This window comes from Herpailurus yagouaroundi, unplaced genomic scaffold (assembly GCF_014898765.1).
Source record: "Herpailurus yagouaroundi ecotype Mexico unplaced genomic scaffold, PumYag 28, whole genome shotgun sequence".
Classification (NCBI taxonomy): domain Eukaryota; kingdom Metazoa; phylum Chordata; class Mammalia; order Carnivora; family Felidae; genus Herpailurus; species Herpailurus yagouaroundi.
Genome location: NW_024412376.1, coordinates 89,140,446 through 89,166,973, shown reverse-complemented (window position 1 = coordinate 89,166,973; position 26,528 = coordinate 89,140,446). Strand labels below are relative to the sequence as shown.

At 37.3% G+C, this 26,528-nt stretch overlaps 1 protein-coding gene across 15 annotated transcripts in view; it reads left to right on the top strand.

Moving 5' to 3' along the window:
* PDLIM5 (PDZ and LIM domain 5) overlaps window positions 1–26,528 on the top strand; it is a 224,962-nt gene that overhangs the window by 193,879 nt on the left and 4,555 nt on the right. For all 15 annotated transcript variants that reach the window (XM_040478180.1, XM_040478245.1, XM_040478244.1 and 12 more), the window contains 4 exons: window positions 5,857–6,031; window positions 20,370–20,550; window positions 23,029–23,149; window positions 26,331–26,446. In XM_040478180.1, coding sequence (XP_040334114.1) covers window positions 5,857–6,031; window positions 20,370–20,550; window positions 23,029–23,149; window positions 26,331–26,446 — 593 coding nt within the window. The remainder of the gene's footprint in view (window positions 1–5,856; window positions 6,032–20,369; window positions 20,551–23,028; window positions 23,150–26,330; window positions 26,447–26,528) is intronic.

The following is a 26,528-nucleotide window of genomic DNA, read 5'->3' as shown; positions in this document are numbered from 1 at the left end:
TATTACATGTGTTGAAGACACAGTCACATGTTTCATGTTTAAGAATGGCTTCTCATGTTAAATAAGCTAGTTTCCCATGTACCTTCTCCTAGAGGCATGGGCCAGGTGGATTATGTCCCATTTTACAATGACTGATGGATGGAGAATTACTACACTCTTTTATTGCTAAAAATGTCCCAGTGACTCAGTACTGTAGGGCTTATGCATAGATAATGTGATAAAATAAAGGCATATGGTAGATGAAAGGGTTTCACTCTCTTTGAGGTCTGATTTTCAGATTTTTCAATTGGTAACTTTCCCACTGTTTGAAATCCTGACCCTGATCCGCATTTTAAAAATATCCGTCTCAATATTGCTCTTTAAAAAGGCAAAATGAAAGTGATTTGGAACCTTCCCTTTTTTCTTTTGCATGATTAAATGTTAATTTTTTTTTTTTTTTTTTTTTTGCCTTCTCTTTGTGAGGCTGTTTTCTGATAGCGGGTAGACAGAATTACATAGTTTGTCCTCTTTGTTTAAAAGTTTATCATTATAGGGGGCCCCCTGGGTGGCTCAGTCGGTTGAGCGTTGACTTTGTCTCAGGTCATGATCTCGCAGTTCGTGAGTTTGAGCCCATGTGGAGCTCTGTGCTGACAGCTCAGAGCCTGGAGCCTGCTTCAGATTCTGTGTCTCCGTGTCTTTCTGTCCCTCCCCTGCTCGCACTCTGTCTCACTCTCTCTGTCTCTCTCCCAAAAATAAATAAACATTAAAAAAAAGTTTATCATTGCCTTAGGAAGGTTGTAAGGATATAAGATGTTGATAAACAAATTATGCAGGCAGGGGTGTTGTGGATGTTAAGAGGAGCAAGAAGGGTGCCTGGGTGGCTCAGTTGGTTAAGTGTCTGACTCTTGATTTTGGCTCAGGTCATGGTCTTATGGTTGTAAGTTCAAGCTCTGCATCAGGTTCTGCGTTCAGGATGGAGCCTGCTTGGGATTCTTTCTCACTGTCTCTCTCTCTGCCCCTCTTCTGCTCATACTCTCTCTGTCTCTCTCTCAAAAAAAAAAAAAAAAAAAAAAAAAAAGAGCAAGGACAGTGCTAGCTGGGATCTTCAGGGCAGATGGGGTGGTGGCAGGGAGCTCAGGGAATGGAACTTCCATGAGCCTTGTAGAAGGAGAAAAGTATGAGTGGTACTGGAGAAAGGGACATTTCATTGGCTAATGGTCATAGAGGCAGGGCCTAACCTGACATGTTCAAGGGACAGTGAGTAAACTGTAGCATAGTGGTTAAGAACACAGACTCTGGAGCCAAACCGCCTAGGTTCAGGATTGCCTTTTATTTGCTGTGTGGCCTTGGACCAGTCTCTTACCATTCTTTGCCTCAGAATAAAAAAAAGTGGTGCTAATCTTGCCTGAATCATAGAGCTGTTATAAGGATTTGACAAGAGTGCCTTCAAATAGTGATGGCACAAGTTAAATATTAAGTAACTATAATAGAGTAGGGTGATGGCAGGGATGTGAGTGAGCATAAAAGACAAGGTCATAAAGAAGACCGGAGTGAGCTCCTTGAGGGACTGGGCTGTCAAGACTGAATAAGCAAGAAACCATGATGAGAGTAGTGTATTTGGGAAAATAATCCAGCAGAAAAGGTTGGAAAGAAATTGGCAGCAGAGAGAATGGTTAGGAGACTTGCAGTTGTCCAGACTTTAGAGATTCAAGACCAGGACTCAAATGACAGATCATGGGTTGGATTAAAAAGAAGGGACAGACCTTGGAAACATTTACAGCAGAACAGTTGTTAGGGTCTGCGGACTGTCAGGCACATAGGAGACAGAGCGCCGTGCCTCACTAAGTGTCAGAATTCAGACATACAGGAAGGAGTTCTGAGGTAATGTGTGCAAAAAGATGAAATCCATTTTTCATATCTTGAATTTAAAGACAAGAACAGGAATTGGCATTGAAAATGCTTATCTGTTGCTCTAAGAGAAATCAGGTCTGGATACAGAAATGGAAGACGCACAGAGGAGCAAGTTGTGCTGTGCAAGTAAATGCAGTAACAAGGAAGAAGAATGTACACAGTAATATTCTTTCCCATTTCTATATGAGGAAGCATGAATCTAAGGGAGTGAAAACATTTTCCTAGCCCAGTTGAGTCACTTGAAACAAGGGCAATGGTAAAGCTCACTGGTCTGTAAAATGGCATTTCACGGCTCAAGTGCCAGGCAGAGAGCCCTGTAGATGTGCTATGTGTTTATAAAAGCTGGGTTTCTGAATCTGTAATTGCCCATCATTGCAAACAGGCTTTATTCTGGTAAGGGAGAGTTATTCTTTCAATTAGCCCAATTAATCTTACCAATTAAAACCACAGCTGTAAAATGAATCCTGTCAATACACACACATGCAGTAAATTTATATTATTATTTATTTATTATAAATAAGAGTTAGTCCTTTTAAATGTTTTTTGAATATATGTCTTTTCCACTACATCGTAATTGCCTGTGGGTAAGGAGCAGCCCTCCTGTTGGTTCCAAGTTGTCACAGTTTTTACATTCGTTTATGTTTTTTAAATGTTTATTTATTTTGAGAGAGAGAGCATGTGTGCACGAGTCGGGGAGGGACAGAGAGAGGGAGACAGAGGATCCAAAGCAGGCTCTGCGTTAACAGCAGAGAGCCCAGTGTGGGGCTTAAACTCATGAACCATGAGATCATGACCTGAGCCAAAGTTGGACGCTCAACTGACTGAGCCACCCAGGTGCCCCATTCAGTTATGTATTGATTCCAGTTCATTCGTTGATTCATTTGTTCATTCATTCCAAACACCGTATTAGCTCCTAGGCTGAGGAATAAGGCATAGTTCCTGCCCTCAGGGAGCTTGCTTTTTAGTTGGGGAGGAAGAGGCACAGATATGTGAAGTAGAAACAGTAATAAAGTTATTCACAGAAAATTATGGGAATGTGAAAGAGAAACATTTAATCTGGGTTATGTGGCATGGGCAGTGGGGAGAGGTACTTCAGGGAAGATTTTTAGAGCAGTTGACTTCTGGGTTGAATCTTAAATGCTATGTAGTGGCTACTAGGTAAATAGAGAGAAGGGGAGAGAAAGGACAGTGAAGACAGCCTGTGCATAGATGGACTTACAAGAAAACTTGAGGCATTGGGCGTTGCTGCAGCATGAAGACTGAGGCAAAGGGTGGTGAGCAGTGAGACTGTGGGGCAGGCAGAGAGCACTTGGAGGGCCCTGAATGCAGTGCTTAGAAGCATGGACTACATTCAGTGGTCAGAGAAGAAGGAGATGCTTGAAGTGGTGTATCAGAGTTGTGACCTGATAAGATTTCAGTCCTTGGTGGCAGTTGGGAGGATGCATTGAAGGATAAGACATTTTGGCGACCAGCAAAGTGGGAGAGATTCAGGACCTAAACCAGGACGGTATTGTCGGAATGGGTGATGACGGGCAAAACCAAGAAGTACTTGTGATGTAAAATCAGCAGGACCCATTATTACCACAGATGAGAGAGAGGAAGGTCCTAGAATGGTTCTTAAGTAGCTACCTTATATGACTGGATGACCGATTTTACAGTCTACTTAGAGAATACAGGAAGAGAGGTAATACATTGAGTTCATTTTTATTTTTATTATCTTGTAACACATTGAGATATTTAATGTGCCTCTGATGTACTTGGAGTTAAATCTATCTGATGATTAGCAGAGATGTCTAGATGAGTAGAAGTACCTTGCTGTCAATGCTCAGCTTAACTGCATCTCCTCTTGGAAGCAGAGGCAACTCTGCTTTTCTTATAACACATTATATATATTTATTTTTATATTTATGTTTGTATGTATTTATATATATAGGTATAATGCACGCACGCGCGCGCGCGCGCACACACACACACACACACACATTTCTTAGAATCCCTTGTAATGAAAAGTAACTCCAGACTTAATAAAGCTAAATATACCAATTTTCTAGCTTATTCATTCCTGTCAAAACTAAGAAAAAAAAAAAAACAAACATTTAATGTGGCCTTTCAGACAGTAATAAAATTTTAAGACTCTTTCACTGTGTTGTAATCCTTGATTTTCTTTTCTGTTTATTTCTGTAGTCACAGTCCAGTGTTTGATCCATAGTGTCTCCATAAATGTGAGTGAGTGAATAAGCAAATGAATAGGTTTTTTTTTATATAATTCTGCATTTGCTTTAATATTTAATACAGTATTACAGATGTGATTGAAGCCCCTTTGCAATTTTACTCACTTCCTTTGTGTCTTTCCCAAAGCTAATCCATTATCTTGAAATGTGTGTGTCTTCCTGCCTGAAAATAATTATTATTATTTTAAAAGTTTTTATCAAGTATAGTTGACATACAATGTTATATTAGTTGTATAACATAGTGGTGTATAACATAGTGGTTTTTGACCATTCTATACATTATACCATGCTTACCATAGTAAATGTAGTTACCGTCTGTTACCATACAAATGTTATTACAGTACTTTTAACTATATTCCCTATGCTGTATTTCTCATCACCATGACTTATTTATTTTATAACTGGAAGTTTATATCTCTCAATCCCCTCCACCCATTTCTCCCATCCCCCCAACCTCCTGCCTTATTTGACTTAGCATAATACACTTTAGGTCCATCCGTGTTGTTGCAAATGGCAAGATTTAATTCCTTTGTATGGCTGAGTAATAGTCCATTATATATCTTTACCACATCTTCCTTATCTGTTGATGGATACATTATGTTGCTTCCATATTTTGACTGTTGTATATAATGTAACAGAAAACGTAGGGTTGCATATATATTTTCGAATTACTGTTTTTGTTTTCTTTGGGTTAATACCCCATAGTGGAATTACTGGATCATATGGTATTTCTGTTTTTAAAATAGCTTTTTTAACATTTATTTATTTTCAAGAGACAGAGAAAGACAGAGTGCGAGTGGGGGAGGGGCAGAGAGAGAGGGAGATACAGAACCAGAAGCAGACTCCAGGCTCTGAGCTGTCAGCGCAGAGCCCGACATGGGGCTTGAACCCACCAACAATGAGATCATGACCTGAGCTGAAGTTGGACGCTTAACTGACTGAGCCACTCAGGCACCCCTGGTATTTCTATTTTTAATTTTTTGAGGTTATGTTGGCCTCATAGAATGAGTTGGAAAATTTTCCTTCCATTTCTATTTTTTGGGACAGTTTGAGAAAAATAGGAATTAACTTCTCTTTAAAGGTTTGGTTGATTTTCCCTGAGAAACCATCTGGCCCTGGACTTGTTTCTTGGGAGATTTTTTACTGCGAATTCAATTTCTTTGCTGGTTATCAGTCTGTTCAAATGTCCTATTTCTTCCTATTTCAGTTTTGATAGTTTATGTTTCTAGGAATTTATCTATTTCTTCCAGGTTGCCCAGTTTGTTGGCATATAATTTTTCATAATATTGTCTTATAATTGTTTGCATTTCTGTGGTGTTGATTATGATCTCTCCTCTCTCATTCATGATTTTTATTATTTGGGTCCTTTCTCTTTTTTTTGATAAGCGTGGCTAGGGGGTTATCAGTTTTATGAATTCCTTCAAAGAACCAGCTCTGAGTTTTATTGATCTATTCTAGGTTTTTGTTTTGTTTTGTTTCTGTATCATTTATTTCTGCTCTAATCTTTATTATTTCCTTTCTTCTGCTGGCTTTAGGCTTCCTTTGCTGTTCTTTTTCTAGCTCCTTTAGGTGTAAGGTTATGTTGTGTATTTGAGATTTTTCTTGCTTCTTGAGGTAGGCCTGTGTTGCTATATATGAATAGATGATTTTACAAAGTAATATTATTATTTGAATATTAGAAAAACTTTATATTTGGCTTATTTTCATTCTGATTCTTCTGTGTCTTAATTCCTAGCACTTTCCAGTGGAAGAATCTCAAACAGTGCAGCCTCATCAGGAGCAGTAGCACCAGCCAACTCAGCCAGGGGACAGCCCCAGTCACATGACCAAGGCACTTTAGTGCAAAGAGCTGAGCACATTCCTGCAGGGAAACGAACTCCAATGTGTGCCCACTGTAACCAGGTCATCAGGTGGGTTATTCGTTTTTGGAATTTTCTTGAAAGTACTTAATACCAATGTTAATTTCTTTTTTATTATTATTTTGAATGATTTCAGATTTTTTTTTTTTATTAAAATTTTTTTTTTCAACGTTTTATTTATTCTTGGGACAGAGAGAGACAGAGCATGAACGGGGGAGGGGCAGAGAGAGAGGGAGACACAGAATCGGAAACAGGCTCCAGGCTCTGAGCCATCAGCCCAGAGCCTGACGCGGGGCTCGAACTCACGGACCGCGAGATCGTGACCTGGCTGAAGTCGGACGCTTAACCGACTGCGCCACCCAGGCGCCCCGATTTCAGATTTTATTAGTGAAAATATTCTTGCTATATTTTTATGTAGTCACTGAAGTGATAAATAAAAATATATATATTTCTTAGAATCTCTTGTAATGAAAAGTAATTCTGGACTCTGTAAATAAAGCTAAAAATATCTCAGTTATTAATTCCTGTCAAAACTAAGAAAAAATAATGATTAATATGGCCTTTCAGAGAGTAATAAAATTTTAAGACTCAAAGGGACCCTGAAGATTATTTCTCTGAACTTCATTCTTTTACAGATTGTAAACGTGAGGACTTTTCATTTAGATGAAAAATAACCAGTGACAGAAGTAAAGAACTTTGAGCCCTAGAGAAAAAAAGATTGGATTTTTGAATACCTAAGTACTGAAAGATATAATTACCTTTGGATCTATTCATAAATGCTTTCAATTTTAGATTAGGTCATAACCTGCTTCTTTAAAATACTTTTGTATCCAAATCTGTTTTATTGTCTGTTAAATTCCATAAGGGAAAAAAGGCCCAGAGATCTTATGTGAGTGCACTATATTGCCACTTAGTAAACCTCTGAGCATTTCTTAAGTAATTTCTAAAATGTTAGAAGGTGTAGATATGAATGTTGATGGCAGGGATCCCACCAGCAGGACCTTGTTGCTTCTGTGAGTCGCCTTGTTGGCAGTAATAAATAATAGGTTGAAATGACTCTTCAAGCTCACTCCTCATTTTTAATTTATCCTGTTTTGAAATAGTTGAAACAGTGGCTTGTCTAAAGCTGAATAACGTTAAGGCTTGCTTGCATTTTACCCTACTCTATTATATAATTATTGCTATTTAAGAACCAAATATAAATATTCTTTTCATTGACCCACTATTAAATAATAAATATGTCAAGGACACAGTACACAGTACATGATTAAAAATAAAGTCGATTTTGGGGCGCCTGGGTGGCTCAGTCGGTTGGGCGTCCGTCCGACTTAGGCTCCGGTCATGATCTCACAGTCCGTGAGTTCGAGCCCCGCATCGGGCTCTGTGCTGACAGCTCGGAGCCTGGAGCCTGCTTCGGATTCTGTGTCTCCTTCTCTCTCTCTGACCCTCCCTGACTCATGCTCTGTCTCTCTCTGTCTCAAAAATAAATAAATGTTTAAAAAAAAAATTAAAAAAAAATAAAGTAGATTTTTCATCTTAAATGTTCATTGTACGTTTCAAAAATAATAAAACAGAAAGCAAAAATAAAAGTTCGTACGTAATTCTACCTTCCAAGATAAACACTACTAGTATTTGAACTCTCATTTTTAAAACACACATCTATAAGGACACTTGTGATTTTACAGAAATAGAATTATAATACAATATTTTGTAAGCTGTTTTTTTTTTTTCACTTAAATGTGTTTTCCATCTTGAGTTCCTGCTTAATAAGAATGAGCCAGTAGCAGTGGGAGTAGTTATAATAGTTATGGGGACAAGGAGGAAAAAATCAAAGTCTAGACAATAACCAACACACAGAAAGCATTTGTGGATATTTTACCTGAACAGATCATGCGTGACTCTAGACCCACTTGTTCAAGCCATAATATCAATTTGGGTAGAGTCAGTTTCCTAAAAGTAGTACTATAGATAGATTCTAGCATGGTACTGCTTTGTTCCAATAAATGAAACTATATTTTTAATTACCAACTGTATTTAGTTGTTATATTTTTAGGATTAATATTAATCAAATAAAAAACAAGTTCTGACTTGTAACATTTGTTTTGAGAAGTTATGGTACTTTGGTTACCTAGACTGGTGGTTAGGGATACTATATTCTGAATAAAAATACCCTTTATGGAGATTGGAGTCACTGCTATTTGTATGCTGTTGTAAGCAAGTAATTACTGGATGGGTTAACAAACTGTCAAACCCTATCAGTTGTTGATTCATATTGTCTGATTATCAAATTCTGTGACATCCTATAATCATCAGTACCAACACGTGAAAAACTTACTGTGGAGAAAATATGAACATCTAAATAGGAATTACATTCCCGCCCCTCCCTACCTATCTTGGTTTCAGTTTTAACGCTAGGCCAGGATGTAATTTTAATACACAGTCTTTCTGCCATGTGAAATAAATATGTATTATATTAATAAGATGAATGGCCATTACTTATTGCTCCCTCATCTGTTAAATTTGTATTGCTCTGGATTATCCCAGCACTTTGTTATCAGTTAAGCATTAAAGCTTCATTTACTAGGAAAGTTAATAGGAACAGGGATTAATTCATGTGAAGATCACATGGCGGTAATTAACATAAGCATATTTGCTTGGTGTTCAAATGCTAAAGTAGCTTGAATAGACTGTGGTCAGTTCAGAGACCTAGTCAAAGCATAATTCTTATTCTTGGCCTCAGTGTCAGTATCACTTACCAAAGCAAGGACACGTTAGATCAAGTGACATTCTCTTGGACACCTGTTTTAAAAACAAGCTGCGGTTGCAGGCTTGATACTTCAATAGGGAATATTGTAACCTGCAAACTCTGGGAAGTTTAGGATTATTTTATAATTTATATCTCTTATTTTCCACAGAGTAATTTACATTATTTGTTTATAATTTGTATTGTTTTATTATGTATTTTCTTTTTTTTTTTTAACGTTTATTTATTTTTGAGACAGAGAGAGACAGAGCATGAATGGGGGAGAGTCAGAGAGAGGGAGACACAGAATCTGAAACAGGCTCCAGGCTCTGAGCTGTCAGCACAGAGCCCGACGTGGGGCTCGAACTCATGGACCGCGAGATCATGACCTGAGCCGAAGTCGGCCGCTTAACCAACTGAGCCACCCAGGCCCCCCTATTATGTATTTTCTAATTCCCGCATTTTCAAAAAGTATTTAAATAAAAGCAAACTAAGGCAAATTTTGTTTTATTTTAATTTCTTTAGCAAAGTTGATGGCCTCAGAAAACTTAATTATTGAATGTTAGCATTGAGCCTATTATCTCTTATAGAACATATTTATCCAAAATCTCCATAAAATATTTTATTTGGATGTAATTTAATGCCTAACATTTTTTTGGTTTGTTTGAACCTTGAAAAGAGTTATGAATGTTGCACCTAAATAGGCATTACTTTGATTAGTTAGTGGCCTTTTATAGATGGATAAGAAATTCTTTTGATGCTTTAATTAAGTTTGTTATGGAACGTGGGCACCTGGGTGGCTGTCAGTTGAGTGTCCGACTTCAGCTCAGGTCATGATCTTGCGGTTTGTGAGTTTGAGCCCCGCATCGAGCTCTGTGCTGACATCTCAGAGCCTGGAGCCTGCTTCGGATTCTGTGTCTCCCTCGCTCTCTGCCCCTCCCCGCTTGTGCTCTCTCTCTCTCTCTCTCTCTCTCTCTCTCTCTCTCTCTCTCTCTCAAAAATAAATAAACACTAAATTAAAAAAGAGAAGTTTGCTATGGAACATTTCCAATCCATTTATGATAGAAGTACCATTTCTTTGATTCTTACACTTATGACTTGATTGACAGTTGAGTGCTGGTATAATAGGGAAGCAGAAAATCAGGTTAATGTAGCCAAAACCACATTTTATTTTTCCTAATAGGATAGGTTTATGAAAAGTCTAGCTTATTTCTTTACTGATCTACCCAGTGGCATTAAAATCTGTTCACTGCTTGTATTACATACAGGGAGTTAACTAAACCATTCACTTTAAGCTTAGTATCTTTGTGAAAGAATACAGGATTTATAGGGCTTGAATTTCTTCCTAGCTGTGGAATGCTTAAAAGAAATAGCCACAGTGCTATTGTTCTGTGTTTGCCTGCGGCACAGCACCAGAACAATCACATTCTGGCAACCCATTGTTTATTCCAGTGAGAGAGAGGACTTTAACATTTGTTTCTTGCTCAGTGATTTTCAAACTTTCCTCATGCTGAGCCATCTCAGCTACCCCAGGGAGAGGTTTTTGCTTGTTTCACCAAGCATTTCAGTTTCTCAGCATTCCCTTATTAATAGATTTTATTTATTCTCCCTTTCTGTTAAAACTTCACTTGAAAATAAAAAAGTTTGGTGTAATATGTTAGCTCTTGAGTTTAAGGGAACAACCAAAGACATTAGGCCAAGATTTATGAGCAAGACATATAGACCAAGATTTCAGATTTATTGTAGTGGAAAGTTTGAAAAAACACAAATGTTCAGCATCTAATATTATGGTGCCATTAAGATCCCCTTTTTGGATAATAATAATAATTGTTTAATGTGTTCTTGGCATATGTCAAATGTTGTGCTAAGAATTTTACTTGAATTCTCCTTTATAAACTTGCGAGACAATTAGTAAAATTGCCTCAGTTCATAGATGAGAAAACCTAGACACAGAGAAGATGCATACTTGCCTGAAGTCACACAGATAGTAAGTAAATGGTAGAATCTGAATTTGAGCCCAGATCTAACTTTAAATTTTATTCATGTTTTAACTACTACTTAGGAATATGTTTAGGTGCACCTGGGTGGCTCAGTTGGTTAGGCATCCAGTTCTTGATTTTGGCTCAGGTCATGATCTCATGGTTGTGGGATCGAAGCCCTGCATGGGGCTTCGTGTTGTGTGGAGCCTGCTTATGATTCTCTCTCTCCCTGTCTCCTTGTCCCTGTCCTGCTCGTGCATGCACATGTGTTCTCTCAAAATAAATACATAAACATTAAAAAAATGCGTTAAAGAAAGGAAAATGTTTACAGTATCATATTAAGATTAAAACATAAATCTATTTTTGATTTTAAGTATGATGCTAATTTTGTGTAAAGAAAATATACATCAAGATATATCAAGATATATATACATAGTCATCTTTGTTACTGTATGTAATCAGGAGAAAAACATCTTAAGCAGACCTGCAATAATTTGAGTGCTTTTCTTCATAATGTGTGAGTATATAAGTGAGAAAGAAGGGAGTAAATAATAGATTGAATAATTAGAAGTTCCTACCTCCCCACCAAAATGACTTTGTACTATATACATGCATTCTTACACTCCTATAGATGACCCAGGGTTCACTTTTCTGGTTTCTCATCTAATGTAGAAATGTAGTCATTCTATAAGCAACACTCATTAAATATTTTGTGTGCTACCCCATTTAGGCACCAGTGATACAGAAATCAAAGACATATTCCCTTCCCTTAAGGAAGTGACTATTACATACTGAATTGTGCCCCCTAAATTCATATGTTGAAGTCCTAACCTCCAGTACCTCAGAATGTGACTATATTTGAAGATAGGGTCTTTAAAGAGGTAAAATGAGGTCATTAGGGTGGGCCCTAATCCATTATGATTGGGGTTCTTGTAAGAAGATTTGGACATACATGGAAGGAAGACCATGTGAAGACACATGGAGAAGATGGCCATCCATAAGCCAAAGAGAGAGGCCTTAGAAGAGAGTAACCCAGCCAACATCTTGATTGTGTATCTAACATTAGTTAGATCTGGACTCAAATTTAGGTTTTACCATTTATTATCTATGTGACTTCCAACCTCCCAAATTGTGAAAAAATAAATTCCTGCTGTTTAAGTCACCCAATCTGTGGTACTGTGTTAAGGCAGCCCTAGCAAAATAATCCAGTTATACTTTAGTAAAAAATACAAACCAGCAAATCAACAACCATATCAGTTGTTGGTAAGTTTAATAGAGATACATCCAGAATCCTACTTGTGCAAAAGAAGTGAGAATTCTCTAGTTTCAACAAACCAATTTCTTTTATTTGAAAGGAATGGCAAACAGTAAGGCTCAATAGCCTACTTATAAAATCAGTAGTTTTATACAACAAATATCCACTGAAAACTTTCAAAGTGTTGGCTGTTGTTAGAGTGGTAATCATATTACAATGTATAAACATGCCAAACCAAAACACTGTACATCATAAACTTACACATTGTATGCAATTATATCTTAATTTTAAAAAAATAAATAAGTTAAAAAGAAAACATGCGCTAGTTGCCATACTGGCACTATAGTATATAAAGGTTAAGAGACACTTCCTGTTTTGATACATTTTATCATCTGATAGAGAAGCCAAAACCCTGGCACAGATAACCATAATGTAATAATGTAAGCATTAGGAGAGGTACATCGTACCCTTATAGTAATACAAGAAATATATATGTACTGCCCTAATATCCATAGTAAGGAGTTCTGAATCATAGTACTTAGGAAAATCGTGAGATAACCAAAAGGTTCTAAATTGTCACAGTTGTAAAATTGAAAATTAATCTTGCCTCATGAAAATATATTAATAATGGAAATCCATGTTGGTGATTTCATTATCTGTATGATCCTTCTAATATTGAGGTCTGTCAATTCTCTGACATCTTCTACTTCAGTGATTCCTCTAGTTAACTTCAGCCACCAGTTTTCAGTCATATCCTCTACCATTAACTACATTTCCTCCATAATCTCATTTCTAAGCACCTCATTCAAGAACAGCATCCTATATTTCCACTCTCCCCCCATTACCTCAATTCTAGCAATCCTTTGACCACTCCCTGCCTCCCAGCAACTTCTGATCCATTGTTTCAAATACCTTCTCACTGTTCCCTTGGGTCCCAATATCCTCACTGCCCTTCTTATCCAGTCTGAATTCTGTAGGCACTCATTAGTCAGTATCCCTTGCATACATCCTCAGTTCCTTTGCCCATCTCTCACTTCATCATATTCACTTAACTGAAACCACTAGGCTGGAAAAACCAAGCCTTGGTTTACTCTGTGCCCACACTTGAAGGTGAATGTGGCTGGAAGGAAACCCATTCTAACCATACTAACCAGTGACACTTTAAATTCATGGCTATTAATCTCAGGTGTGGTTTTTTTTTTTTTTTTTAATTTTATTTTAGAGAGAGAGCATGGGGGGGGAGAGAGAGAGAGAGAGAGAGAGAGAGAGAGAGAGAGAGAGAAAATCTCAAGCAGGCTCCATGCTCAGAGTAGACCTCCATGAGGGGCTTGATCCTGCCACTCTGGGATCATGACCTGAGCCAAAATCAAGAGTCGGATGCTCAACTGACTCAGCCATCTAGGTGTCACTCAGATATGTTCTTAATAGTGACAAAAATCTGCTGTATTTCTCTAGTATGTTTCTTTTCCATCTCTCAGAAAGCCAGTTTTATGTTTTCTTTTTTCTCCTTAGACCTGTAATAACTTATTTCCCATTTTCACTGTCAGCTGATGAGCTTAATTCCTCTTTCCCTCTTTTATATAGGAAAGGCAACAGAGATGTAGGACTATCTAGGAAAAAAAAATAACAAAATGGTGCTCGTATTCCTAACTGACCAGAAATTACACATTAAATGTAAATAGACTAAGTACTCTAATTAAAAGAATTATAGAATAGATAAAATCATGGTCTGGTTACATGCTGCCTATAACAGACACGCTTCGCACTAAAAGATACCAAGAGATTGAAAATAAAAGTGTACAAGTATACAAAAAGATACATCATGCAAACTTTATAACTAAAAGATGGCTGGAGTGACATTATATACTAATATTAAATAAAACAGCCATTAAGAAAAAAGGTGTTGAAAGAGAAAAGAAGGACATTTTATAATGATAAAAAATTAAATCCATCAAGAAGATACAACAATTATAAATATATATTCACCTAATAACAGAGCCCAAAAATACACGAAACAAAAACTGGCAGAATAGATGGGAGCAGTATAGACAATTCAACAATAATAATTGGAAACTTCAGTACCCTAGTTTCAATAATGGGCATAACACTGCACAGAAAGTTGACAAGAAGCCTTGGACAACACTATGACTAAACTTAACAGACATCTATAGAACATCCTGTCTAATAACAGGAGAGTACAAATTCTGAAGCACACATGGAACGTTCTCCAGGATAGACCACATGTGTTAAACTATAAAACAAGTTTCAATACATGTAAAAGGACTGATGGTCATACAAAGTATGTTGTCTGAGCAGAATGGAGTGAAATGAGAAATACCTAACCAACAATTTTGGGAAATTCACAAATATGTGGAAATTAACACACTCCTAAACAATCTCTGATGAACTCCATGTCAACTCATTAGGGAACTCACATGACATCTGCATAATCCTTTTCGCCAGGTAAAATAAACTAGTCACAGGAGTGATGTTCCATCATATTCGCAGGTTCCACCCACACTCTAGACCAGGGGATCATACAGGCCATGTACACCAGAAGACTGGTGTCTTGGGGGCCATATTGGAATACTGCCTACCATGCTCTCTCTCCCAGTTTTGCTCTTCTTAGTGGTAGCTCTGTTTGCTCAGTTGCCCAGATCTCACGTGATCTATCAGCACATCCTTTTAACTCTTAACTTTTAAATAGACCCAGAATCTGAACCTTTCTCACTGTTTGTACTACTACTAATACCCTGATCCAAGCCATGGTTATTTCTCACCTGGGTTAATGAAGTTGTTTTCCAACTAGTATCTTTCTGCTTTTGCCCTTGCCCTTTACCTGTCTGTTCTCAACACAGTAGCTAGAGTAATCCTGATAAAACGTAGATCAGATCATGTCACTCTTTTGCTGGAAACCCCATAATGGTTGGTAGAAGCCAGAATCCTTACAGTGGCCTAAAGGCCCTACACAGTCACTCCCATCCCACCGCCACCTCATTATCTCTCTGTCCTTATTACCTGGCAATTTCCCCCTTGTTTCCTCTACTGCAGGCACATTGGCCTTCTTGCTGTTTCTCAGACTCCCCAGGCCTCTTCATCAGGCCCGTGCACTTGGCCTTACCTTTGCCTGGATTCTCTTTCCCTGGATATTTGCATGGCTCACTTTTGCCTCCGTCAGATCTTTACTAAAACAGGTGTCCCTGGCCACCTGTTTAATCCCCCCCCCCAATATGCCAATATATACAGTCTCCCTATCTTCCCTCCCTGCTTCATTGTCCTCCTCTTGTTAAAATCTAACTTTTTTTTTTTAACAGTATTTGGTTTTTTGTCCCCATGCTAGTAAGTAAGTTCCGTGTGAGCAGGGCGTTTCCTGGCTTTGTTTCCTGCCATATTTTCTGCTGTTCAGTTAATGACTGAACTTTTAAAAAGTATTTGGAGGAATGTATGATAACAGTTTCTCCAAGTTGAATTTATACCTCACTTGTCTTAATATATAGAATCACATTTTCCTGCTTCGTGGATTTTATAATAACCAATATAAATAATTGAGTATAATTGTCTCCAATAGACTTAAAGAATTATCAGTTAATATTACCTTTTTTAGAACTTGTCCTTTTTATTCACTGTTATGTTCAGGCTCATTTTACCTGTGCATATATTTTTGGGCAGTGAGTCATTTATGTCTTTAAAATAAAAAGCTACAGTTGGCCTCACAACCTTTTAAAAGCAGTATTTTAATGGGCTTACAAATTAAAGATGATACTCAGTAAAAATAGAAATATATTATTTAATGCTCCAAATTGGAAAGTTTGGGCACAGTTTACTGGAAATGCCGCACTTCTAATTTTAGGAAGGATTGTTCCTATTGCTAATTGTGAGTATTGTAAGTATTGAAAGGGAGTGTGTTTCACTGTCATGTTCGAGTGTATTTCATTCTCTTTTACTCTCCCTGCATATGTCTTTGTATTTGTGAATGTATGTGTGTGGTTTTTTCCAGTGATCTTTTCTGTTTCAGAAAACTCTTCCTGTGGTTCCATTGTTCTTGGACACCTTGCTCATGCCAAGCCCTTTCCAAAATTTGATCGTATTAATAATATAAAATTGGTGTATACATTTTTATTATATCTAATTAAGTAGAATATCAGATGCCATTTTTGTCTTTGAGCACAAGTTGTTTTTTCATGTAGCTTTGATTAACTTCTTTTGATTTTCTTAGCTTTTTAAAATTTTTAACTTCTATTGATGCAGTAACTTTGGGTCAGATATAATTTCTAATCTCCAGTAGCTAGGCCTTAGAATGCCAGCTTTACAGTTATCATCCACATGATCTTAGGAATGTTAGGTAGCTTCTGATATTTTCTTCATCTATTTATAGAGCAATTTCTATCACTGAGAGTTATTGTTCAAGTTAAATTACAAAGGGAGGCAAGAAGGGAGCATTTGATTTTGAAGCTGAATCCCTGTTAGGTTATGCCTGTTGAAATTTGCAACCCCTTTCACCCTCTCACCATGTAAGCTTTTCTTTTCCTGTTACTTTTGACATCTTTCCCCACCTTTCCTTTCTCTCTCTCTCTCTCTCTCTCTCTCTCTCTCTCTGTCTCTCTTTTCTTTTTGGTATAAGTCTCAACAGAAGATCAAGAGGGTAAAAAGTTTCATGAGCTAGGTTAACTCTTTGTCAGCCAGTCAGTGTTTTAACTCTTTCCTGTCTCTTCCTTTGTCAGTCAAGGAGTACTTGGGAAAGACAGTGGCGTGGAGGACTGGAAGAGAGGTAGCTGCAAACTTAATTCCACTTTGCTGTTACCCAAGCCTGTCTGTCCAGGTCACAGATGGAAACCCAATCTACTTGGAACAAGAAGAACTTCTTCAGTGTTAATCCTGTGTTAATGAATTTGTTAAATTAGTCTCTGCCAACACAGAAAAGAGTACTCTGTTATATATAAGAGATTTTATTGTTTCATCTATACATAACTTCAAGAACATGAAGGGAAAGGTGCTCTTTCCGCTGGGCCAGGGAATACCTGGTTGGGGCAGTAGTACACTGAGCATGTTTAAGAAAGGAGCTCTGGCATGAACAAAAGTTATATTCAGCTCAGTTTTTAAGGGTGCAGAGGGTGTTTCTTTACTGTTGTTAAGACATTTCACTATTTAGATTTGATAAGAAAGTAAGGAGGTATCTTAACATTATTCTTTCAGTGATAGGTTTTTTTTTTTTAATTTTTTTTAGTGTTTATTTTTGAGAAGAGAGAGAGAGAACAGGGAAGGGGCAGAGAGAGAGGGAGACGACAGAATCCAAAGCAGGCACAGAGCCCGACGCAGGGCTTCAACTCACAAGCCATGAAATCATGACCTGAGCCAAAGTCGGACGTTCAGCTGACTGAGCCACCCAGGTGTCCCTCAACTGATGATAGTTTTAATCAATTTAATTAATGTATTTGTACTAGGCACTATTCTATAAACCTTTTAAAAACAGTTTTAAGAATACATGAAATATAAGAAAATCTTCTAAATTATAAAAGGAAGCAAAAGAATAATGAAAATCATGAATGGGACCATTAAAAATGAAGACTGGTCAAAAATGTGCTCATTGAGACTTGACAAAACCTATAATAATGACCTTACATACTTGCCTAGGGTTTGACTCAATTTGGCTTTAAGCCTTCTAGTGGTCAACAAAGAAAGTTAATTTTTAAATTTACTGTACGATGAGTAAAAACCCTATTGCTCAGAAGAAGCAAAACTGTTCTTACTACAAAAACCTGAAGGACTTTCTCCAGAGAGTCCACATGGAAATGACACTGTATGATCTCTAACAGATAACACTCTCGATAGCAACTTAGAGGAGGAGCAAGGGTGACTGTCACAGGGCTGTTTCCTAGGACAAGTGTCAGTGTAGACTGATGGTGTCAGGCTGAGCACCAGTCATTAAAGGAATCATTCTGTGGAATGAATCAGGTCCAATATGCCATGAAACGCAGAACTTCCTTCTCTGCTGGTCTGACTTGGTTTCAACACATATTTTAGGAAATCTAAAAATGGAGTGTGTACTCCTCAATCAGTTGTTCTTTTCTCAGATGAATTTTGTTAAATATTTGCTGGCACTGACAGCCATGTTTGTGGAGAAAGCTCTCAAGTGCATCCATACGGAATGTGGAGTTTGATTAGATTGACTTTTGCAAACTGGAAAGCTGAATACAGATACAGGCCTTCAGGGGCCATCCAGCCTATGGAGGAGCTGGAAGATGTGCCCTCATAAAAAAAAATTCAGTCTAACAAATTCTTTGAAATCTGCCTTTAGTGTCCAAGCAAATGTTAGCACAGTTCTACCAGACTCTATGTTAAGGTCACAGTAAATTGAACCTGGCAGCCTTTTCAAGCTTGTATAACCAGATACCCACTTGGTGGAAAAGCTCAGTGGACTCATGAAACTTTGTCTAGCTTTGAGCATTGTGACTCCTTGGTTTATCTTTGAATATATACTGAGAAAATGAGAAGAAGGAGCTTGTTGAGTAGAACTGTTATTTATTATCCAATTAAAAATTGAGGGACAACCTACCCAAAGTAACATATTTGGTTACAGAATAAGTGATCTATAGCCCTTTCTTTCTCTGGCAGGAATTAGTTAACAAAGGCACTCCTTGTTAGTGATAACAAAACTATGGTGCCCTAAAGCTTAAAAACATAATAATAAAGTATTTGTCTCAAATGCTCAGGAGAACTGCATGCACCAGCTGATAAAAGTGGCATCATGTTATGAATAGAAAACAAGTTAACAAAAAATGAGGCTAGAAAATACCCTCTTATACCTCAAAGAACACATTTTTATCATTCATCAAGAACTTTTTTACTTTTTTGACTCTTGGAGGATTAGGTGCTGGTTCTGAGTAAACATCACTGTATTTGCAAAGAATTTCCCAGTGGGAAATAGTTACTGAATACTAAGGTTTATGTTATCATTAAAGGCTAAAAAATGCTTCGGGGCGCCTGGGTGGCGCAGTCGGTTAAGCGTCCGACTTCAGCCAGGTCACGATCTCACGGTCCGTGAGTTCGAGCCCCGCATCAGGCTCTGGGCTGATGGCTCAGAGCCTGGAGCCTGTTTCCGATTCTGTGTCTTCCTCTCTCTCTGCCCCTCCCCCTTTCATGCTCTGTCTCTCTCTGTCCCAAAAATAAATAAAAAACGTTGAAAAAAAAAATTAAAAAAAAAAATGCTTCGATTTTGTGATGCTCATTACTATGACTTTTCCTATAATCTGCCTAGAAGTCAGGTATCCGTGCTCACTGACAATTAACTGTGTGGTCACTCAGTGATGATAATTGATGGTAATGAGATGAAAAGCAGAACATTCAGTTGACTACACCAGTTTGCTACAAATCAGTAAATTCAGCTTCTGGCCTTCACTCAGTGATTTTATGATATTTGTCAATCTTTTGAACATTCTGTATCTCAGCTTCTCCATCTGTTAAACTGAGTTTGTAATAACTGCCCTGGTCTATCTCACAGGAATGTTGTATGGACAAATTGGATAAGTGTAAAAGTGCCTTGGAGGTAAAGCCACTCTGTGAATAAAAATTAGTGGCATGGAGCTACTGAAAAGTACGTTGCAGAGGCTAGAATGGTTCATCTCTGCAGGCTTCATGACTAGATAAGGGTTCATAATGGATTCCTGTCAAGGAAACCAAACCCGTCTTATCAGTTCATGACTATATGGTATTTAATGGAAAAAAATCTCTTTACAAACATTTGTTACCTTGAAACAAATGTGCATTAAAAATCAGTCATGTTTTAATTAAATAAAACCTTTCTAAGTAGCTTCAAAACAGTCTCTAATATCCAGTTGACAGTTTCCATAGTCTATTTGGAGGGGTCAGAAACATTTGAGAAATAAGTATATGAAACAATGTGTGGGGAAGAGAAATTGACTGCAGTGTTTTCTCAGGTAATAATTATTACTGTTTTTAAGACTCCTGACATTACCAAATTGAGATTTCTCTTTTGTCTATTTTATAGAAATGCCAACTTCTCATCTCTGTCTAAACCATGTATTTTTTTTCCTGGTTATTTCATTTTATGTCTGGGTTAACATCCTCATTCTCATTCATAATCATGATGCAGACAGACCCACTCATTGCAACTCAAAAAACATAACCACCAAATCTGTTGAAGATGAAAAAAAGTGGGGGAAATGGCCTTTCTTGAAGGAATCCCTTAAGTGCTTTTTACTCCTCCCCTTTGTTCTCTTCACATAAATGCTCAGAGAGTTCCTATGTAAATTTACTGCCCCTATGTTTTCAGCCCTTGAGAAGGATAATTGAGCAAGTATTTAATTGTTTGGCCATTGCATAAAAGAGGTTCTGTCCAAGCTAACTTTAGAAACTTTTATTCCCAAGTCAACTCGATCTCTTTTCTTCTGGCAGGGGACCATTCCTAGTGGCACTGGGGAAATCTTGGCACCCAGAAGAGTTTAACTGTGCTCACTGCAAAAATACAATGGCCTACATTGGATTTGTAGAGGAAAAGGGATCCCTGTATTGTGAGCTGTGCTATGAGAAATTCTTCGCTCCTGAATGTGGTCGATGCCAAAGGAAGATCCTTGGAGTAAGTATCAGAAACCTGTTTATTCTGAATGAGCTTTAAAGCACAATAATTTTTTTGTTTTGAAACCCTTACATCAGTTTTCCTTTTTATTTTCTTCTTGCTTGATCCCCTCTCTGTTTTCATCACTGTTTATTATTGTAAAGCAAAACTAAATAGACCTCTGTAGAAGTATATCGGACTCGTGGGGTTAAGTTGTCTTTGGGTTTGTCTTACTGAGTGCTCGCTTGTCTGGGGAAAGTCTAGCCACTGTGGGGGAAAAAATAATTTACTGTGGGTGTGCTACCTCAACAGGACCCTGTTTGCTCAGGAATGAAGAGGTCGCACAGGACCACACACATCAGAGTTCTCAGAACTGACACCTTCACTGTTTTAAATTAAATTCCATAGCTTTTATAAGACCAGCATTTCCCTATTTGTCAGGGTTCAAGCACAGGGCACAGATCTCATGAAATATATAAGACATGAAGCTTATAAATGATATATTTTTCTTAAATGCATATAATGTTTAAAAATATAACCTATTTTATGAGAGTAGACATGTAATAGAAAAATAATCTAACCACCGTTTTTTTTTTTTTTTTTTTCCCTTTTCGAAAAGGAAGTAATGTAGGAGTCAGATACATAATGAATAATGATGAATGAATGAATTTCCTGCTCTGGAATACTCAGTTTGCAATTTGCAAAGAAAGGGTCAGTCATTTCCTGTGGGTGACCAGGAGTTGGAATTTTATTTTGGAAGTGGCCAAGGTGCCTGGTCCCATACGAAACTCCTAAAGCTAATACAGAAGATGGAGATGGCATTGCTGAATTCTGCCATTCTCTCTATAAAAAATGTAATAATGAAAGTTTAATTTGTGTCAGTTGAGAGAAAAGTTAGTATAAATTATTGAGTAGTGTTAATTTCATGTTACATCTTTAAGTGGGTCTGAAACTTTGAGGACACTTAAATTATAAATATTCTTCATGAAATATTTCTGTATTATTAATTTGTACAATATGTTGGGAACAAAAAAGTAGCAACATACGGGCTATACCTTCCCAAGTGACAAATAATAAGTTGAATATATGTTAATACTGTATATAAATACAGTCTATGGAATTCTAGAATCATTAATAACACAAAGTCAGGTAACAGTCTTAGAACCAAATGAGGTTGTAGGAAATGGAAATCTTATCCTCATTGCCTTAGAGATGGGCCAGCACTTCACTACAGGGACAGATCCTCTGGGTTGTGTTTCAGTTGTTCAATTGCCTGTTCTAAGGGATAGGAATCAGTCTCAAGGATAGAAAGGGAAGTAAATGCTAAGAGCCATGAGAAATGATTTGGTTCAGTGTGTATTTGTTGTACATTTTCATGGTGATCTTTTTGGACCTAAATAACTGCCATGTCTTCCCATTATCCATCACTAGGCAACTGTTGCATTTTCTATGGCTAATAACTTACTCTGTATCATTGTATTTTGACAGGTTTTTATTATAAAAATATTTCACTCTAAATAATTAGAAAATACCAAAAAGATGTAAAGAAGAATATTAAAATGACCTATATATTTACCAGTCCCAGATAATTCCTGTTAAGCTTAGGATGTATTTTCTTCCAATTTGCTCTTTGTAATTCATTTACAAAATTGTAACCATACTTTATGTGTAGCATCCTCTTTTTTTGTGATAAAAGAGTAAATCCCATGTTATTAACTCATCTTCAAAAAATAATGTTTAATGGCTCCATCTCTGTCAATCCAAAGAAATGATTCCTTGCAAAACCAGCTTCTTAATAAGACTTCTTTTACTAATTAAACTCTGGCCCAAGTCTTTGATACTTGCTGTTTTGTTTTGTTTTGTTTCGTTTTGTTTTGATACTTGGTATTTTTAACCATTGGGTCATTGTTGACTAGAATCCATAATTTGTGGTTCAAATTTTAGATGCTCATTTGAGTGTGTGCTTAGTGTAGTCACAGCTGATTTCCAGAACTGTAAACATGTGTTAAGCTGATTGGATTACACTGATTATGTTATTACTCCCATAATACACCAAAGCATAGGTTTGTTTTAATTTTTGAACATTTTGCCCTTCCTCCATGACATTTCCTTTTCTTTTTTTTTTCCCTCCATGACATTTTCAAGATAATACTATGAAACCTATGTAATATTCCCTGACACCCTTTTGAGAGAAAGCAGAATGTATTACAGCAAGTACTTATGAAATGCTTACTTCATTCACTCCATATATAATGTTTAAGTAACACAACAGTCGTTATTTAAATAAGTTTACTGATGGGTATTTGTGGAAAACACACGTATTATATAGGGTATCAGTTTAGACCATTTGTGAGTGTGTCTTTAGAGGAAAAGCTGATGGTAACGACAAAGCGTGTGCCTACATTGGGTCAGTTTAAAAGGGCTGTGTTGGTACAACTAATAGAGTAAGCATCTGTGTATGATCATCTTTCTTTATATCCAATTGCCTTTCTGTAACAGGAGGTCATCAATGCTTTGAAACAAACTTGGCACGTTTCCTGTTTTGTGTGTGTGGCCTGTGGAAAACCCATTCGTAATAATGTTTTTCATTTGGAGGATGGTGAACCATACTGTGAGACTGGTAAGATCCTGAAGCCATTAAGTTTCTTAAATTTTGCATAAACTTAACCCTTAATGTTACTACCAAGTTGAAAGGCAGTAGGGGACAAAGTGGATTTCCAAATTGTTTTGGGGGCATTTAATGTCACTCTAAATATATAGCAAAAAACTATGTAAAACTTTTATGTGATTTCGTCAAAACAGATATTCCCAGTTTCCTGAAGAGAAATGAGCATGTATATATGCATTATCTAGTAGGAAAATATTTTACTTGAATCCCTAATAGTTTATGGATATGAATTCCACCACATTGTGTAGCTGAAAGCTACCTCTAACGGTGAATTTTGAGTGGTTACAAACATGAGAAGTATTCAGCTATTGAACATGATATTGATTTGCTGTTTAAGGCAACCTCCTTGAAAATAAATTGGAAGTCCTTTGTTACTCTTACTGAATGGAAGGGTAACCTTGGCTTGGATTGCTCCCTTAGTAAAATTATTTTTAATAAACTGGACTCTAAGGACCAATCTACTACATTTGTCTTACTACGTGAGCTCTGAATACTTCCTTTTCTTTCCCAAAGGCTGTAAGTGAACTTTTGTAACACTTATTTGTTATTATTCCTCTTAGATATTAGTACCACCCATATGTTTCAAAAAATAAAATATTTTCCTTCATCATGCCTGCATTCATTACCGCTGCATTTCCACTTTAGAGTTGTTGATCTACCTTGAAATGCAAAGTGTGGTGCTGGAGGAAAGGAATGTTGTACACTATTGAGTTAAGGGAGCAGTCAGCTTCTAATCTGAGGCTGGTAGCATCACGTGACCTTTTATTGCTCACTCATTCCTTCCAGCTGAGTTAGGAGCAGCGTGGATCTATGCCAGACTATCCACCAGGAAGCTCTATGGAGACGCCAGTGAACTATCTCATCGGGGGGCTATTTGGAGACAGGATGGCTACAAGCTGCTACCCTGACCCAATCAGAATATTTCACATTTTGTGATTTCACTTAATTCTTCTGAAGAAAGAGGTGTTTGTTTGTTTGTTTGTTTGTTTTAAAATTAAGTTTTGCAAGACATTTTGACTAACTGGCAGATAGTCCCTGTCCAGCTACATACCTATACAGCTATCTAGCCTTAATATCATATTCATGTAGTCTAAGAAGGAAGATTTTTAAAACCCCAAAATGGCTTACAGAAAAGGAAAAATATTTTTGAAGATTTATTTAAATGTCACTTCTAGGGGCGCCTGGGTGGCTCAGTCGGTTAAGCGTCCGACTTCAGCTCAGGTCATGATCTCACGGTCTGTGAGTTCCAGCCCCACGTCGGGCTCTGTGCTGACAGCTCAGAACCTGGAGCCTGGTTCAGATTCTGTGTCTCCCTCTTCTCTGAACCTCCCCCATTCATGCTGTGTCTCTCTCTGTCTCAAAAATAAATAAACATTAAAAAAAATTTTTTTAAAAACAAAAAATAAATGTCACTTCTAATCAACATGATCTACTCTTGTATTTTTTTAACCTCCAACACTTGTTATTAGCTCAGCCTTTCCCATTTCAATAAATGCCCCACTGTCCACTATCCCAAAATCTAAGATTCTATTCTTTCCCTTGCTCTCCTCATATCCAGTGTAATTAGTAAATTCTAGCAGTACCCTCAGTGTATATAATATATAAATTCATTCTTTTCTCTTCACCTCAGTGGTCACAACTAAATCCAACTCACCCTTTGCCTGGATGCTCTGATCACCAACTAAGATGGTCTGTCTTCTTTCCCCAACCTTTAAATAGAAGTTATTCAATGTGAATGTTTCAATGTGAATTAGATTATGCTTGATACCTTTGTTGGCTTCCACTTGAGTTAAACATACATTCCTTACTAGACATGCTTTGCCACCCTTTTCTTTGACTACCTTACCCTCTGTCAGGCATATATCATCACCCCTTTGCTTTTCTGAACATGCTGAGATTCTTCCTGCCTCAGGGTCTTTGTATTTGCAGTTTCTTCTAACCGATATGTTCTTCCACAGCTTTTCTGTGGTGAGTTCTCCTTTTTTTTGTCAAGCCTCAGCCCAACTGTTACCTCTTTAGAGAAGCCTTTCAAAACCCACCTATTTAATGGAGTGTTACACACTTCCCTTAACTATTCTGTATCACAGGATTCTTTTCTTCATGGTCCTTTTCACAATGTGAAATTATTTATTATCACTTGTTTGAAAAATACAATAAACAGCAACATCCTGCTCCCAATGAGGATATAATCACCGTAAAGAGAGCAGCCACATCTGTCTTTTTCACCACTGTGCCACCCTTTAGTGCCTAGAACAGTGCCTGGCACATAGTAGGACTCAGTGGATAGGTGTTGAGCAAATGGTGCTAAGGAATACTGAAGATTGTTAAGGAAGGTAAATCAAGTTGGAAATGATAGTCTACTTTCCGCTCCAGCCCAGGTTGGAGTAAACACAAGTAATGAGAATGGCTGCATAAAAGAAAATTGCCAGTAAGTTCTAATTTAGTAATAATAAAGAAACATCTTATCAAAACTGCTTTCTTTAGAAGGAAATCCTATTGGTATTTTATAACTACTCTGTGTCAAGTTAATGGTGTTCTCTGGCTAAGGATTTTCAGCACAAAGTCTTACAATTGAAAGGAAATTGCAGCAAAAGAATTAGTGGCTGATACTGTTAGGATACAGTCCATCTAGAACCTCCGTCAAGGCACTTATTCATGGAAGTTTCTTGTGACTTTTTTTTCTTTCCTACCAAGTTAGATACTCTATGAAATGTTCTGGGTTATCAGATATTTCTTCTTGATTTATGTTCTTTAGTCTTACTGTTGCTAGTTTTGGGAAGTTCTGTTGTCTTTTGTTAAAAGTCATGTCTGTTGATAGCTTATCAGAGAACAGAGTCGTTCTTCATACGTTGTTGGACATTTAAGTAGCTGGAGATAAGTGAGAAGTATTACGTAGAAAAACAGAATAAAGGACGTTAAGTTATGTAAATAAATAGCATTTACCCCACAGGTAACCTGAACCACAGTACACATGTGTCTCAAGCCAAAACATACCCTCTGAAAATTTTCCAGTTACTAGTAACTTCATCTTCTCATTTAATTCCAATTTTGTTGCTGCTTTCTAGGAATTATTATTCTAAAGCTTTGTCATGTTTAAATTATGTCTCCCTACCCCCACCCCACCCCAATACAGATTATTATGCCCTTTTTGGTACCATATGCCGTGGATGTGAATTTCCCATAGAGGCTGGCGACATGTTCCTGGAGGCCCTGGGCTTTACCTGGCATGACACCTGCTTTGTATGCTCAGTAAGTAAACTCTTATTTCCAAGTGAGAGGAGCAAGTATGGCCAGTTTTCACCTAAGCACTAAATAGAAACAGCAGATTTTG